Source organism: Salvia splendens, chromosome 5 (genome assembly GCF_004379255.2).
Source record: "Salvia splendens isolate huo1 chromosome 5, SspV2, whole genome shotgun sequence".
Classification (NCBI taxonomy): Eukaryota; Viridiplantae; Streptophyta; class Magnoliopsida; order Lamiales; family Lamiaceae; genus Salvia; species Salvia splendens.
The window spans coordinates 20,911,811-20,923,806 of record NC_056036.1 but is presented as its reverse complement, the minus strand read 5'-3'; the positions used below and the strand labels follow the sequence as shown (position 1 = coordinate 20,923,806).

The following is an 11,996-nucleotide window of genomic DNA, read 5'->3' as shown; positions in this document are numbered from 1 at the left end:
GAGTAGGCAGGCAAATAGTAGGTGGTTGCAACCAAAACAAATAGGCCAAGCAAAGCATCTTGCCTTCCTTTTTCCTCATTTCATTTTGGTTTTACAATAAAAGCAGAGACAAATTTCGTGTTTGGAGTACTGAGATGATGATAAAACCACAACACAGAGAATTAACATCGAAAAAATATGTTTCATAGTAAAGTAAAGTAAAATATATTACACACAATATCAAGAACTGCTGTCCAACCTTCTTCTATAGCTTAAGATTGAGATCAACTGCATGATGATCATCACCACCCTCTTCTTCTCCATTGCTCTCAAACAGCTTAACCGGGAAGAAGTTAAACGACTCTTTCACCGATCCACTCGACTCAGGCTGCGAAAAACACGAAAAGCTTGAGTTAAGACTCCACCAAAAAAAAGCTAGAACAACTAGTAAATGAGATGATAGAGTTGAGATTGATCGTTGATAGCACCTGGCTTGTATTGGAGGAGGACGGAGGAGCCAACGTTAGGAAATCCCCATTTAGGGCCTCACCATCTCCGACCACTTCAATTGGCCTACTCCACTCGCTTCCGCTGAGACGATGAATCAAGAATTAGGACGAGTTTTGACAACATAAAAAAGGAGTAATTAATAGTAGTATGATTTATGAACCTTATGATGCATTTCTTTCTTGGTTGTGTGTAACCGCTACTATGTAAGGCTAAGTCGTGTTGTGGCGCAGATGAACGAGGAGGCGGATGGCTTTGTAGAGACAAGGGGTAAGACCTCTTCATTCCAACCATCTACAAACATTATGAATTGGAAACAATGTAACTCAAAATCCAAACATCATTGTCTTCACCCAAAATAAATAGTACTAATACCTTGCCATCCTCTTCCCATTGAGGTGCATAGTTGCTAGGGAGTGAACTTTGGCTTGAAGGGGGCTCCAAATGACAAGTTAGAACTGATGATGGTGAAATGGAATTCACCTGCAAAAATTCATTCATAACAACAAAAAAAAAGCCATAAACACACACACATTCAACAACAATACATCATGTATGGAAACTTTACCAACCATTGAAGAAGAAGGTGGCTGAAAATGGTGTGACCTCTGATGCAAAACCGCGGAAGCGGGGGCTTCATAGGCCACAAAAGGATGATGATGGTTGTAGTCACCAGGCCACAACATAGGCCTTAAACCAATCTCCCCATTTGAGAGAGAGCAACTATCTTGAAGAATCTCAATGTTGGGGGCAGATTGGGTGTGCCTAAACATTGAATTTGGTGAGGGAGGTGGTGGTGAGTTGTGAAAAGGTGCAAGATTTGGCCTTGTAAATTTCTCAACCCCAAAAAAAGAATTAGCACCACCACCACCATCAATAAGTGAAGAAGAATTAGCAATCACTTTCTTTTGCTCATCCTCAATTCTAATCTTTTCAAGCTGAGCCACACCTAATCCCCTCTGAGGCACTTTTTTGGGCTTACTCTTTTTAAACCTACAATTACTCTCACCACCACCACCACCACCACCACTACCACCACCACCACCACCACTACCACTACCACCACCGCGGCCGCCTCCACCGCTGCTGCCACTATAGGTGCACCCAAAAGCATTTTCCTCTTGAGCCATCCTCCCTTGTATCCATGAAAATCAAGAATAAATCTTGGGATTTAAAGGAGTAGTGATGATCATAATTGGCAAGTCATCCTCCATATCCCCTATCAAATTCTTGAGATACCCGAAATCTGTAAAACATAAAATCTGAGGCCTAAATGGAAAGAATTTAAACAACCAAGATTTCCATCCTTTAGATTACACAAAATCTCCACACTCATGAGGTCAAGATTGCACAACTTTTTCTCATATAGAAACACACCCCTCTCATAATTTCAACAAAGATTGCAACTTTATTATTTCTTCATTTATATCTCCACACACAACTCAGAAATAAGTAAGTGAAATTTTTGCTCAAAGCTGTCAGATCAGATCACTTATTTCACATAACCGAAACATAAGGAAAACTTAAATTACCTTTAAAACTTTTTTAAAAAAATATATTTTTCTTGCTCAAAATTCAAACTTTAAAATGCAAATCTAAGACAATGTTGTGTCTCTCTATCTCAATCAAATTTATCGCCAAAATCCTCGCTCCACTCCTCTTTCCCTTCCTGACCGGATCTCTCTCTTTATATTTATTTAAATATTTTTTAACTTTTCATCACTTTATTTATAGGAGTTCTGATTTATGTGACAGTAAAAATGGGATTTCCCAAACGAGAAAAATGTGTAGAGTAAGACAAAGGGCTTGTTTGTAGCTTTTAAGGATATAATTTCTGCCCTTGTCCATGTATTTATGTCAAATGCTTTTTTTTATAGATAAATAAATGAACATAAATTTAAAGAAAACACGAACCCGATACATATGGCGCATTTTAAAAAAAAAATTGGAATCCTACATTTACATTTAGTTTTTTGTAAAATTACCTTGTCTGAGGGGGAATTTAAAATGCAGAAACAAGATCAAAAATAAAATAGATAAGACAAAATTTTGATTAAAATTGGGCTACTGCTATATTTGCAATTTGAAAAGAAAATTGTTCATCAACAAAACCAAAGAAATATTCACCTAATATAGGTATACTGTGGTCCACTAAATTGGGATTATAGCTCAATTTGGCCATGCAACACTACAATTATTTTTTATATGTATAAGTCATTTACTCATTTTAATAGATTCTACTACATTTTAAAATCTACTACTGTATAATCCCAAGTTTTTTTTAAAAAAATTACAAGTAGTATCGTAAACATTACGCACAGCTGTTGCTAGTTTGAAATTTTGTGTGAAGCATATTACCATTATTGTTCCAAAGTGATAAATATGTGTATAAATAATTTAAAAGATCATATGATGTGAAGAAGATTTAGTACCATAATTAAAATATGTTGAAATAAAAAATTGGGAGGCAGCCGAATCTGATATGTAATGAATTGAAGGTGTGAACGGATTAGAAATAGCAAATAGAATTTGTGTATTAAATTCTGAAATCTTTGGAAATATTGTATGGACCACAGGAAATCGAATTTGTTCGAAAAAAACATTTAAAAGCCAGAAATGGAAAGGTTTGATCCAACTAACACAGACAAAACCGAAAGGCAAAACGAAAAATTAAAAGAGGGGGTGAGAAAAGATTAATTCCTGTGAAAATAAAATCTTTCAAATGTTATGGTAATGGATTTGGCTTTCAAGATTGGGTCCACTTTTTCCCTAACTCTCTAACAAACCCCTATCAACACTGCAAGGACGGTGGACCCACCGTGACGCCATCCATTTTTTTCACCTTTACTCTATAGACTATAGTTCATGACGGAGATACAAAAATATTATTACTACTAAATTGTACTCATAAACCCACCTAACTATATCAATTTGTTCAATTGCCACATCTTACATTTACCACTATTATTCATGTGTAAATTACATCTATATAATAGGGGGGTTGATTTGTAAGATTGTATCCGAGATTAAATTTGTAGTGTGTTTGGTTCATGAGATTCAACTCCACAATTCAATCCTAGATGGATAATCATGGGATAATTAGTCATAGCTAACCCCATATGACTAAAATAATCTCACAACTCAATCCTAGATTGTATATTGATATTATTTTATCTTGGAAACCGTACACCATCTTAGAGTTGTATTTTTTTTAATTATCATAATTAGATGAGTCATTTCTTAAAAAAACAACTAATCTCTTTGCTTTATTATTTTTTTTACATTATTGTCTCTTAATTTAATTCACTCAACACAATTTTCTTATATCTCATGCCCAAAAGACACATCTCTATTACATAGTGATGGAGGGAGTAAAATATTACAGTAATCCCATATAGGACTAATAATTTTCGACACGACACGAAAATCCAACACGAATACGCACGAAATTAATGAGTTTGGTTCACTCTAGCCTCATTGGGAGTATTATACTTTAATTTTATCCTATATGTTCATGTAGATTGAGTTTTTTATCGATGTGAATTAGGTTAAAAAATTACATTTAATCGTGTACTATAAGATTTTTAATAGTGTAAATTAGGTATGATCTTGTAATATATGGTTTTAATTATGTAGAATCAGGTTTGTGTTGTTATCGTGGCGTGTCAACACGTATTATACCGTGTCGTAAACGGGTTCATGTCAAGTGTTGGTCGAATTCAAGTTTGAATGTATTAGGTCGGGTTTGTGTTCGAGTTGATAATTTCCATAACAAATCATATTCGAGTTAAGCTTTATTGGATTGGATCATAATCAGGTTAACCCGATAATAATGACTCTACCCTCACGATTTGCCACCCCTAATCTCATAGTGTGTTTCTATATCCATAAAGATATTGGGCGTGTTATAATTGCATAAGGCTTATGTTAGGAGTAATATGATAGAAATCCATGGGTTCCATCCTAAAACCAATTGGTGATAGAAGGAGGTGCCCATGAGACTTATATACTAGTTTCAGTTTTCTCTTGGCACCGATGTGGGACAGTTATATGTTATATTTTTAAATTTCAATTGCCAACACCCTCCCTCAAACCCTTCAAGGTGAACCTCGGAGGGGTTGGACTTTTTTTTTCTAATCGATTGGACAATCGGTCCAATTTTTTTCGATCGGTTGGGACCAATTGGCCCAAATTTTCAGCCCAGTTATACTGCTGGGTCAGTCATTTTTTTTCGGTTTAAGCCCAGATATACTGCTGGGTCAGTTAAATATGACCCACAGTCGGCGACCCGCTCTGATACCATGATAGAAATCCATGGGTTCCATCCTAAAACCAATTGGTGATAGGAGGAGGGACCCATGAGACTTATATACTAGTTTCAGTTTTCTCTTGGCACCGATGTGAGACAATTATATGTTATATTTTTTAGTTTCAATTGCCAACATAATATAAAGGTTCTAAAGTCATATCTTAATAAAATATTTCTTAAATATAGTGTTTACTATGTGAATTATGATGGCCGGAAATGGTCTCGTAGCTCAGTTGGTCTTATGAGCCAAAGGTCGCGGGTTCCATTATTCAGTTCCTATTAGTTTTATTTTTTATTTAGCCAAATTGATTTCATTTATAGTTACACGATCACTATTCTTGGGGAATTTAAACCGGAAGAAAGAATTAGCTTAATTATAAAGTTATGATGAGTTGGAGATTGATAGTTGAATCCCATCTTGTGTTTGATGGTTTGATCAAATATCACACTCCCACCACCTCACCTTCTCTTCTGTTGCTTTGTCAATTGCTTATTACACAAATCTCAGATTTGAAGGTTCATGCATTATTCTCTTCTCTAGCTTCATCAGGTAACCAATTTTGTTTTCCCCATTTTCCTCTGAATTAATTGTGATAATGGGCCCTTTTCTCACTGCATATTTATGTTGCTGATTTCATTTGCTTTCCAATTCGGTATCTTTTGTTTCGCTACTTGCATTTATTGGGCACTGAAAAAATGAGTCTTGATTGGTTTCTGGGGCTTAATTATTTAGATACTACTAATATTTTCTAGTAATTACACTTTCCACTATATAACATTCATTTTGAATGAATCCAAAACTGCAGCAGAGATGGGTTGCTTCAAGAACATATTTAGCCTAAACAGGCCAAAGGTAGACTACATTTAACCAAATCTTTGAACATGAATCTTTGGTAATAATCGTGCAAAATCTGGTTTTGAAGTTAAATGGGAGGAGAAGCAAGCACTCCATCAGGGAAGGCAGCATTCTCGCTAATGGCGATTCGTGGAAGAAGAGAGACAACTTCCGGCAGCTAACACGAGAATCTGCAGCTACACGAATTCAGACTGCTTTTCGAGCGTACAAGGTTAGAGTTAGTAGAATCTTGATCCCCAAGTTGCGTGTTTTCACGGTTGAGTCTGGTTTTTGTGTAGGCGAGGAAGGCCCTGCGTGGCATAAAAGGCATTGATAGATTTAAAGGAGTTGTACGAGGCCATTTTTGTGTCGGGAATCAAGCCGTGTCTGCTCTGAATCACATCCATTTCTGGAGCAGGATTCAGGGGGAGATCCGAGCTCGATGGCTTGGCATGGTGGTCGAGAGCCGGGCGCGTCAGAAAAAGCTCGATAACCAGCTCAAACTAGACGCTAAGCTCCATGAACTAGAGGTATCTGACTAAACAAAGGATCCCTATGTTTTTAAATCTTGATATTGAATGTGAAACTGTGAGAGACGTTTAGTTCGGTTTCGTTTGGTTGATTACGCAGGTGGAATGGAGCAGCAGCCCGGAAACCATGGACGATATTCTCAACAGGATACAACAGAGAGAGGCAGCATCAGCTAAACGCGAACGAACGATGGCTTATGCTTTCTCCCACCAGGCACGTGGATAGATATTTTCGGCTCTTAAGTCCTTTCCGTTTGTTCATTGGGTTTGGTTTTTGGCAGTGGAGGGCGAATACGAATCAGTATTTCGGGCAGTCTTACTACGATCTGAGCAAAGAGAGCTGGGGCTGGAGCTGGAAGGAGCGATGGGTGGCTGTCCGGCCATGGGAGAAGCCATGCCAGACAAGCCCTTCCCCTATCAAGAAAGCCGAGACCAAACAGAAGACAGGTGAAGTTAAGGCGGCCTTCCCTCATGCGAGAAAGTCGTCCAAAGTCTCCCAAGAGGAGGCATGAGGGAAGCTAATAATATGATGAAATATTGCCAAATTGTGATTTTAGTATGATATTTGAATCTACTGTTGCTTGGATTTATGCAGTTTGTTGGTATGCTTTGTATCTATTCTCCACAAAGATCACAATCTCTACTTAATCTGAAAACGAAGCTTTAAATAATGAACTCATTTTCCACTATCTTAATAGAGAAGAAGTGGACATTCCTTGTTCCAACCGGTACTATAACAAATAACAAAACCTACTATCAATCAATGTATCTTTTGTCTTTTAGTTGTTGGCTTGGATGTAGTATTTCAAATCAAATTTACCTTAAATTCTAGTTTTGAAATTGAGTCTAGTTTAAAAATATGGTGGTAAAAAGGTAGAAATGGTTGGGGTTGAGCCATAAATAAGCAGCAACAACCGTGAAGCAGTTGTCAACATCTTGGATTAAATGTTTTGGTGGTGTATTTCCTTTTATTGCATCTATGGGTTATGTAGAAGAATATTTTCCAGCTAAACTCGGAAGTGTTAAGAGCATCCACAACGACGTCCGCCCCAGCAGACGTCCGTCATTAGGCGCGGGAGGGACGGATACGGACGCCCGCTGCGGACACCGGAGTTCCGCGGTTGACGTCCGCCATTGCGGGTTTCCGACGGACGTCCCGATTTTTCATTTTTTTAATAAAAAAACTCTATATATATGACTCGTTGAACTTCATTTCATTCGGAAGCCTACCCCCGAAGATTTCCTGGCTCTGATGGATATGCACGGGAGTCAGCACGGGTTTCCGGGAATGTTGGGTAGCATAGATTGTATGCATTGGGAGTGGAAGAACTGCCCCGCCGCCTGGAAAGGGGTGTACACTACCGGTTTTAAGGGCAAGAATCCCACGATGATCCTTGAAGCGGTAGCTGATTACCGGCTGTGGATTTGGCATGCGTATTTCGGAGTAGCCGGGTCGAACAACGACATCAATGTCCTCCAGTCATCGCCCCTTTTCAACGACCAGTGTATGGGTATTGGTCCGGCCGTCAATTTCGTCGCCAACGACAACCAACACAACATGAGCTATTATTTGGCGGATGAGATATACCCTATGTGGCCCGTCTTTGTGAAGACGATTAGATGTCCCACAAAAAAAAAGGTCTATTTTGCGGGTCGTCAGGAGGCAGAGCACAAGGATATGGAGCGGGCATTTGGTGTGCTCCAGGCTCAATGAGCGGCAGTGAAGGGTCCATCACTGTTGTGGTATATTGACAGCATCGCTGATATCATGTACGCATGTATTATCATGCATAACATGATTGTCGAAGATGAAGGTCCAGCACTGACTGATTCGGCCAATGATGATATTGATGTTGCCGGTCCAAGCCACGGCGTGGCCACCGCCAATGTACGTATGGGGATACCCCCATTAAGAGGCCGATCTAGTCCGTGCATTTGCAGACATGCGCCAACGACAATCCCATATTCGACCCCGGAACGATATTATTGAAGAGATATGGACGCAGAGGGGTAGTCGTTGATATTTAGAATGTGATTTGTTTAGACTTTTTTTTGTTGAAATATACTTTTTTTAATTTTTTTAATGAAATATATTTTTTTATTCAATTCTGTAAATTGTTTAATTCCGTAAATTGTTTAATTTGGTGAATTTGTGAATTTTTATTATTGTGGGATGCCCTTAGGGATGTCCGTCGTTGTGCAGTGAGATGTCTTTATGACGTGGCAGGAGGTGTTTTTGAGAAGTCCATCAGGATGTCCGCCGGGACATCCGTCCCATTTGGATGCCCTAAGAAGCAGAGGCATTTGTAGGAGAGGAGAGGAGGGACCAACATCAAAATTGATGATGCCCAATTTTTGGTAGATCCAAAGGCTGTTCCTCCTCCTCCTCCTCCTTCCCTTTCGAATATCGGCTTGGGTTTCACTTCATAAGTACACGTGTCATGTGTATAGTGCTCGATGCACTCCACGCCCCAAAACCGATCCCTACTATTCTACCCGAGCTATCTAATACACACTATCTAACTAACAATGTGCAAACATCATTAAACAAACATCTTGAATCACATAACAGAGAAAGGGATTAAAGTAAACAAGGTGGAGTCACTCCATCAACACAAAGCCAAAGGGAAAACAAAACAAAACAAAGCAAAACAATCTGGTGAGGAGCTCAGGTGGCTCATTCAGGCATGGTACATAAAAACAACACACATGATAGTAATAATTCAAGTAGTAGCGAACCGGAAACAACGAGAAACCTGGCTCGTTATTCGCCTCACGGCCGCAGTTGCCTCGCCATCGAGCACTCCCTCCACCATCACCTACACATATCAATTATCAATTATCAAATGCCCTTTAATTTTACATTGAAATTGAGTTTTAGATTGAGAGAGTGAAGTCACTTGGGGGTTTTGGTGTGGTGAAGGTGAGTAGTGAGAGAGGTCAATGGCGGGAATCGGAGGAAGCGGAGGACGGCTTGTCGGAGTAGCCGTCGTGCTCCTCTTCTTCACCTTGAATCCGTGCAGGGATGTGGAATCCGGAGAAGAAAGGCGGGTGGTGGTGGTGGTGAGTGTCGTCGACGGTTGGGTCGATCCAAGCACGGATTGAAGGCGTGTTACTGGACTGAAGGGGTCCCCTCTGTGAAACTGAAACCATTTGGTGGTTGTGGCCGACCAGCTGCGGCGCCAGCGGCGGCGGCGGGTTGAAGAAGTATCCAGCGTCGGCGAATCGCTGGAGGCGGCTGAAATCCTCCGCCTGGTCGACCCAATTGCCGCCGTCGAATCCCAATGGTGTGCCGCTAAGCAGGATCTGGCGCGGCGGCGCCGGCTGGGTGTGGTGCAAGATTGGATCTTGGAGTGATTGCAGCGAGAGACGGAGGTCTTGGGTGTGGCTGGGCTCGCCGGCGACCGGGAAAAAGGACTTGATGGTGTCGGCGATGGCGTCGGAATCGAGGGATGGGGGGAGGAAACTGGAGATTTGATTTTGGGAGGTGGGTGGTTTGGTGGAGGAGCTGGGAGCGGTGGAATTGGGGTGGTTTTGCTTAAAGTCGGAGTCTTGGGAGGGGGCGGTGGGGTGCCAGGAGGGGAGGTGGTCGAGCTCGTCAATGGAGGATTTGGCCTTCTTGATGAGCCAATCCACCGCTTTGCTTGGGCGGTCGTAGCCGAGGCGGTCTTGGACGTCGTAGAATTGGATGGCCGTGTGGGCGGCGAGGCGGACTCTCCGGTCTCTGGGCCCCTTCGCAGTGCAGACTTTGCTGTGGCGGTCTTTCCGGCCGGTGGCGCGGACAATGTGGCCGCCCTGCACCTCCACCACCTCCCCTACCATCCTCTGCTGCTGGTGGCGGCTGCTGCTCTCCCCCATCTTCCCCCGCAAGCTCGCATGCTCCTCCTCCTCCTCCGGAGGCGGTCCCCGCTTCCTGGGCTGCGGCGGCGGGGGATTGGAGTCTAGTCGGGCGAAGAGGAGCTGGTTCTGATGGAAAAGCTGGTGAAATTGCACATGGGAGGAGTGCTCCGCTACATAATTGTGGGGTTGTTGGTCTTCTTGATTTGGATTTGGATTTTGAGAAAGATGAAGGTGATGATTCCTCTGAGGATCCAGACTCAGAGCCTTGTGTTTTTCCTTTCAGCTTTTGCAATCTTGAGCAATTCCATCACCACCAAACCAAAGCCTCTAACCCATCTTCAAACCTTTTGATAGTACTATTCAAGAAATCTGAGAAAAATCAAAACTTTCTTTCTTTTTCTCTCTCTCTCTCTATGCTATATGGCAGGGAAGAGGGTGGCAGTGTTTGGGTCAGAAAGGAGATTAAAGATCTCTGTGATATTAACACTGCTGTTTTTGTACAGTCTACACAAAACACATATACCAACTTAACCAACATAAAATAAAATAAAAAGCTCATACTACTATTATTATTATTACATTCATTCATGGCTACTTGTCTCAAAATTTCCCACTCAATTCCACTCTGTCCCATACCATTGGGTGGTTTCCAAGATTTTCCCCCTTTTCCTTTTTCATTTTCTTTTACTTAATCAGGTTAGAACCCTAATTTTTTAATTTGTGTGCGTGTGTGTGTGTGTGTGTGTGTGTGAAGGGTTAGATTAGAATTTAGATCCCTCCAAAATGGCACCACAACCCCCCCTTTTTGAAAGCGACCTCTTACTACAGCTTTACTTGTTTTCTTTATAATTTTTCCTTTCTCTCTTTCTTTCTTCGCATAAAAGAAACAACACAAATTTCCCCTCAAATATCTTCCTCCCAAACTGCCTTTTCTGGAGCTATATTGGCATCACTCTTTAATTTTCGTCACACTTTTCCCTTTTTTTATACTCCCTTCTTCAGTCATCTATAATCCTATTTTGACTGGTACAAATTTTAAGAAATCATTTTTATATATTAATTTTATAATAGGATCGTCTTACTTAAAATTAAAAAAAACATTTGACACTTTAAATTACAAAAGATCAAAATAGTAAAATGAGACATTATTTTACTTGATAGGAAAAAAAAAGAAATTTCAATTTATAAATTGCACTAATTTAAAAAGTGGTGTATGTTGATATTTCATGATTTTGGATTTTTGTAGTGTGGGGAGTCGAGAAAATTAATTTGATATGGAATTTGTGGAGCTATGTTGTGTTAGCATCTTGACTTTATTGTTGGCATCTTGGACAGGCATGTCCGCTTTTTTCAGTCACAGTACAATCATTTTCAGTAAAACCAGTGTACTTATGGTCGATAAATTTCTTTCAACATTTACTACTAAATGATTTTTATTAATGTAAACGAATTTTCAAATTTTTAGACCTTTCCTATTGTCTTTTTAAAAACACCTCACTTTTATGTCCTAAATATTTATGCAAATGTCTTTGTGTCCTTGTAGATCATCGTGTGAGCCTTGCTACAAATATCATCCCTAACATGAACCACTCGACCAATTCTTTTGTAGATTATCGACTATACTAAGAGCATACACAATGGCAGCGAGCGGACCGGCTAGCAGATTCCCGGTGCTGGCCAGTTTGCTCGCCGAACCATTGCAGGCGGCGAGCGGCAATTCGGATAGAAAATCGGCGAGCGCACGCCGATTTTCGGGCGCTGGCCGATCCGCTCGCCGGTCGGCTGGCCGCCATTGCAGGCTCCCGATCGGCGAGCGATCGGCCAGCCCATTTTTTTTATTTATTAAATTTTCGAAACACTATATATACGCGATTTGCACGTCATTTTCATTCGTGCCACTTGTTTTAACGAGTTTTCTCTCTATCTTAATTTCTATACAAGATCAACAACGCGAAATGAGTAACGCGGGTGGTAGTAGTGGTGGGGATGCTGAGGA

General features: G+C 40.6%; 3 protein-coding genes across 5 annotated transcripts; 1 reads left to right on the top strand and 2 right to left on the bottom strand.

The window, feature by feature from the left end:
- Window positions 1-30: 30 nt before the first annotated feature.
- Window positions 31-2,196, bottom strand: LOC121802867 (protein SPEAR2-like). The gene is made up of 6 exons (XM_042202559.1): window positions 2,019-2,196; window positions 1,059-1,732; window positions 862-969; window positions 650-780; window positions 468-570; window positions 31-367 (listed from the first exon to the last, which is right to left on the bottom strand). The coding sequence occupies exons 2-6, from the start codon at window positions 1,614-1,616 to the stop codon at window positions 245-247; spliced, it is 1,023 nt and encodes a 340-aa protein (XP_042058493.1). The 5' UTR covers window positions 1,617-1,732; window positions 2,019-2,196; the 3' UTR covers window positions 31-244.
- A 2,971-nt stretch (window positions 2,197-5,167) lies between these two features.
- LOC121802515 (protein IQ-DOMAIN 5-like) lies at window positions 5,168-6,835 on the top strand. Of its 3 annotated transcripts, none has more exons than XM_042202199.1 (6): window positions 5,168-5,345; window positions 5,605-5,648; window positions 5,719-5,862; window positions 5,930-6,160; window positions 6,261-6,374; window positions 6,442-6,835. In XM_042202199.1, exons 1-6 carry the CDS (start codon window positions 5,180-5,182, stop codon window positions 6,670-6,672), a joined length of 930 nt encoding a protein of 309 aa, XP_042058133.1. In that variant the 5' UTR covers window positions 5,168-5,179; the 3' UTR covers window positions 6,673-6,835. The 3 variants fall into 3 exon arrangements, with proteins under 3 accessions (XP_042058133.1, XP_042058132.1, XP_042058135.1); XM_042202198.1 differs by having other exon boundaries at window positions 5,602-5,648; XM_042202201.1 differs by lacking the exon at window positions 5,168-5,345 and adding an exon at window positions 5,403-5,448 and having other exon boundaries at window positions 5,602-5,648.
- A 1,868-nt stretch (window positions 6,836-8,703) lies between these two features.
- On the bottom strand, window positions 8,704-10,562 carry LOC121805072 (transcription factor TCP4-like). The gene is made up of 2 exons (XM_042204824.1): window positions 9,061-10,562; window positions 8,704-8,979 (listed from the first exon to the last, which is right to left on the bottom strand). The coding sequence occupies exon 1, from the start codon at window positions 10,016-10,018 to the stop codon at window positions 9,101-9,103; it is 918 nt and encodes a 305-aa protein (XP_042060758.1). The 5' UTR covers window positions 10,019-10,562; the 3' UTR covers window positions 8,704-8,979; window positions 9,061-9,100.
- Between the last annotated feature and the right edge of the window lie 1,434 nt (window positions 10,563-11,996).